At 36.7% G+C, this 3,921-nt stretch overlaps 1 protein-coding gene across 1 annotated transcript; it reads left to right on the top strand.

Moving 5' to 3' along the window:
- The first annotated feature begins 287 nt into the window (after window positions 1-287).
- LOC121787612 lies at window positions 288-2,538 on the top strand. The gene is made up of 4 exons (XM_042186393.1): window positions 288-516; window positions 610-870; window positions 1,085-1,315; window positions 1,928-2,538. Exons 1-4 carry the CDS (start codon window positions 414-416, stop codon window positions 2,422-2,424), a joined length of 1,092 nt encoding a protein of 363 aa, XP_042042327.1. The 5' UTR covers window positions 288-413; the 3' UTR covers window positions 2,425-2,538.
- The last annotated feature ends 1,383 nt before the right edge of the window (window positions 2,539-3,921 follow it).

Raw genomic sequence — 3,921 nt, 5'->3', positions numbered from 1 at the left:
TGTAGCATAATGTAATTTTTGCTATGGGATAATTGAAAAAAATATTAAAATTATTATATAACTGACATTTTTATAAATTCAAGAATGTAGCATAATGTAATTTTTGGTATGAGATAATTGAAAAAATATCAAAATTATTATATAAGTGACCATTTTTATAAGTGGTAGAATAAAATAAAATTTGGTCAGATTTTATTATTATTTTTGGCTATTTACCAATTTTTTTATTTAGAAGACTTTCCTTCATTGAAGAGGTATTTTGGAGAAGGAAAAGCGAGGAATCTTCGTCATAAAAAATTTTTAATCGAAAAGAAGAACAATTGCCTCTTTATTGTAAAGAAGCGAAGAACGAATGCTACGCGTTTCGAAACTTTCTCAGTCAACTCTTACTATTTCTCTTTCTCACTCAAAAAATGCGAATATCGGAATTGACAGAGAATCGGAACGAGCCAGATGAGATGCCGGAGAAGATTGGTGGCTCCGCCAAACTCGATCACACCGGCAGCCCCATGCCTGGTGAGTCAATTTTTAAATTTATTCCGATTTCTGCATCAAATCCCCAATTTTATCAGACTTTCTATTTGCAACCTAAACTGCACTGATCTACAGCTGAGGCGGTGAATGTGAAAAACGGCCGCACTGCTGCTTTCGCCAAAATTGGGAAGGCGGTTGCGACGCCACTGAAGAGCTCATGCTCATATGGCTTTGTCACCTTGGCCAAGATTGGTTACGTCGTTAGGGTTAGAGTTGTGTACAGGATCGTGCCGTCGATGTCAGATGATGTTGAAACCCTAGTTAGCGTCTATCCTGCCAATTTTCCCCTAAATTCAGCCCTTCGTCAATCCGATGATGGCGAAAAAATCACATCTGGTCAGTTGATTTCCCTTCCAACTTTCATATTTATTTATTTATCGAACAATTTCTGATCAATTTGTTTTCCTGAATTTGACGTTTTCATCTAATTAAATCTATATATTGCGGAAGATTTATGTTTAGTTTAACTGACATCAACTAAGGGGTAGAATGAGACTGCTAGATGTATGAAGAATGCCATTTACGAAACTGATTGCTTTCTCAAAAACAGGTCAGTATGCTGGGACGCCACTGAAAAATGAGTGTGGGGACTCCGACTCCTACAAGTTTCGCTTTTTAACCTTTGCCAGAATGGGTTACAGGGCCACAGTCGAAGTTTTCGACAGGATTGGTCTGTGGATGGCAAGTCCTGAGGCGAAATCCACAACGATAGTGTACACCACCATACTTACTAAAAATGCTCGAAATTATGCAATCCAGCATGACTACAAATTCGCCGATGGTTAGTTGATTTATCTGCCTATTCATGTAGTTTTGATCGCTCGACTTGGCTCTTGACTAATTATCTTACAGTTTCTGGTCAGCCATGTCTTCTTTGCTGTCACAGTTTTTGAACAACCTACAAGTTTAGAGATTTCAGATGAATTTTTCCATTTTACAGTGTTTAGAGAGTAAAAGTCAATTTTGGTCCTAAACATACGACCAATATACGATTTTGGTCCAAAACATTTACTTTTTGAAAAACAGGTCCATAACAAATGAAATCCTTGTCGGATTAGTCCTTTTTGACGGTTTCGTAAAAAAACTAACGGTCATGCCACTGTGCAATTAGCGTTGACCGTTAGTTTTTTGATTGAACCGTAAAAAAAAAACTACTTCGGTAACATTTTCATTTGTTATGGACCCGTTTTTCAAAAATTGAATGTTTTGAGCCAAATTCGTATTTTGGTTATATGTTTAGGAACATAATTGACCTTTACTCTATGATATATTGAAATATATTTCTTCGTGTGTATAAAGGAGACTACATATATGTGTCCAAGACTACTTTTTTTTCTGCTGAATAAATCAAACTGGATGTTGGTATAATGACTGAGGCTGTTTCTATGTGCAGGCAAAGCTGCATTTCTCATCATTCTTTCCAACACCTTAGTCGAGATTTTAAATGAGCGTATCACACGGGAAAAAGAGAAGGTGGGTGCTCAAGAGGAATATGTGAGTGGTAGCCAAGATCTCATGAAATCTGCCTCCGTAGATGGACATGACTGGTTTTCAGCTGCATATAAAATCCTGAAAGACATTCTTGGAGTCATTCCATTGAATGAAATTTTGGTCTTTATGGTTAAAGAGTTTAGGGCCTTTTTAAGGAAAGCACCTTCTATTTTCAGCAAAGGATTCCTAACAATGGAGTCTTTGGGCTTCATGATGAGAGAGTTTTTTGTGTTTATGATGAAACAGTTTTTTGGTGCTCAGTTTATCAGCAATATAGATGAGCTAGTAGTGCTTGTGCTGAGAGAACTCTTCGGTATCGACCTTGTTAATAAGTCGGGTTTCTGTGGATCAGCAACTAAAGGGAGGAAGAAGAAGAAGACACAGATGAATAAATATTAGTAGTAGTGAAGTTTGTAGTGTGCGAGTGCTTGCTCTATTGAGGATTTCTGTACTTGAATGCTTTTATCCTTGCTTTCATATGATTCGGTATCTACTACTAGTTGCCATCTCTAATTGTTGTATGAAGATGATTGTTTATTAGAGCATTTACGACCCATCCCTCCTGTTGGGGTTGGCAGCGGAAGCGTGCGTTTCAAAACGGATCACATAAATTCTGATCTATTTAGCAGATTATTTAGACAAATTCTATTCGCGTATTTTTCACATGTATCATGCTCATAACTTGAATTTAAACACGTTTTAGTCACAAATAATACTTAAAACATGCTTACTGCGGAGTTAGCCAATTTACCTCGTTGATTCACTGAAGAATCAAAGATGGCTTGCGTCTTCTCCAGGTGAAGATCTTGAGTACTAAACCACAGATCTTCTGAATGGTTCCCGGACTGTAATCTGATATTAGTGTGGGATGATTTCACCAGAATACTAGGACTTGAATAAAGAATACGGAAACTGCTCACGGAGGGAGCTGAGAATCGTCTCTCTTCAAGACAGAGAGGGGGACGAAAATTGTGATGGAAAATAATGTGTTATGTGTATTTTCTGTCTCCTTTATTCTCCTATTTATAATAAGTCACATATTGGGCTCAGTCAGGGATCTATGGAAGAATTTGGATATGGCTTCCCCTAATTAGCTTTTTAGTAATTAAATTGAACCCACAATTTAATATAAGCTTATATTGGAATATTACGAGAAGCCACTACAGAAGTAATATTGCACTGCCCATCCAAATCTGAAATTATAAGTATTCCGGGTTTCCATTTGTTTGTTATCAATTTCTCGTGCTTAAGATAGAAACATCCATTAATTAATTAATGCATGCTATGGACTTAATTAATTAACATATTATTAACTCCAAGAGTGGACTTAGCAAGAAACACTTATTTATTATTCATAGAGTAATCAAACTCCAACTAGCTAGGTTCCGAATAATAAAACCTTGTTTCGAGCTCCTTTTGTGGACGTTATCAAACGACTCACCTCGCGCACGATTCAATATAATAGCAATCCTAGCACCGCTAGATATTAATCACCACTACCCAATGTACCAGGATTCTTGGGTTGCGAAAAACCCGCACCTTTTGGTAAGTCAAAGTAGTGCATAATCAATACCGTATGCTCAATGCTAACGTACATTGATTAAGAAATTAATTATCAAGACCTCGTCTTTCAGTAGATAGCATAAAGACTAGTCTTGCTGTTAGATCCAATTCAGTGCTATACCACACCAATGTCATCTTATTTCAGTAAGACTTAGAAATATGTGGACTGACATTGCAACCTTTCACGATAGGTAGTCTAGGCCTATCTAGGTTGTGAAATTCTTCTTTTTCTTTGTTTAGAACTGACTATGTTACCTTAAAGTGAACAACGCCCACAACCGGTCTACTAAAACAAAGACTTAGACTTTGTTATGTTGCTTATACATTTAAATA

This window comes from Salvia splendens, chromosome 22, assembly GCF_004379255.2.
Source record: "Salvia splendens isolate huo1 chromosome 22, SspV2, whole genome shotgun sequence".
Lineage (NCBI taxonomy): Eukaryota > Viridiplantae > Streptophyta > Magnoliopsida > Lamiales > Lamiaceae > Salvia > Salvia splendens.
This window is presented reverse-complemented; position numbering and strand designations above follow the sequence as displayed.

Coding starts and splice junctions, on each gene's coding strand:
- LOC121787612 (XM_042186393.1), top strand. CDS start 414: ATGCGAATATCGGAATTGACAGAGAATCGGAACGAGCCAGATGAGATG. Junction 517..609: donor CACCGGCAGCCCCATGCCTG/GTGAGTCAATTT, acceptor ACTGATCTACAG/CTGAGGCGGTGAATGTGAAA. Junction 1,316..1,927: donor TGACTACAAATTCGCCGATG/GTTAGTTGATTT, acceptor TTCTATGTGCAG/GCAAAGCTGCATTTCTCATC.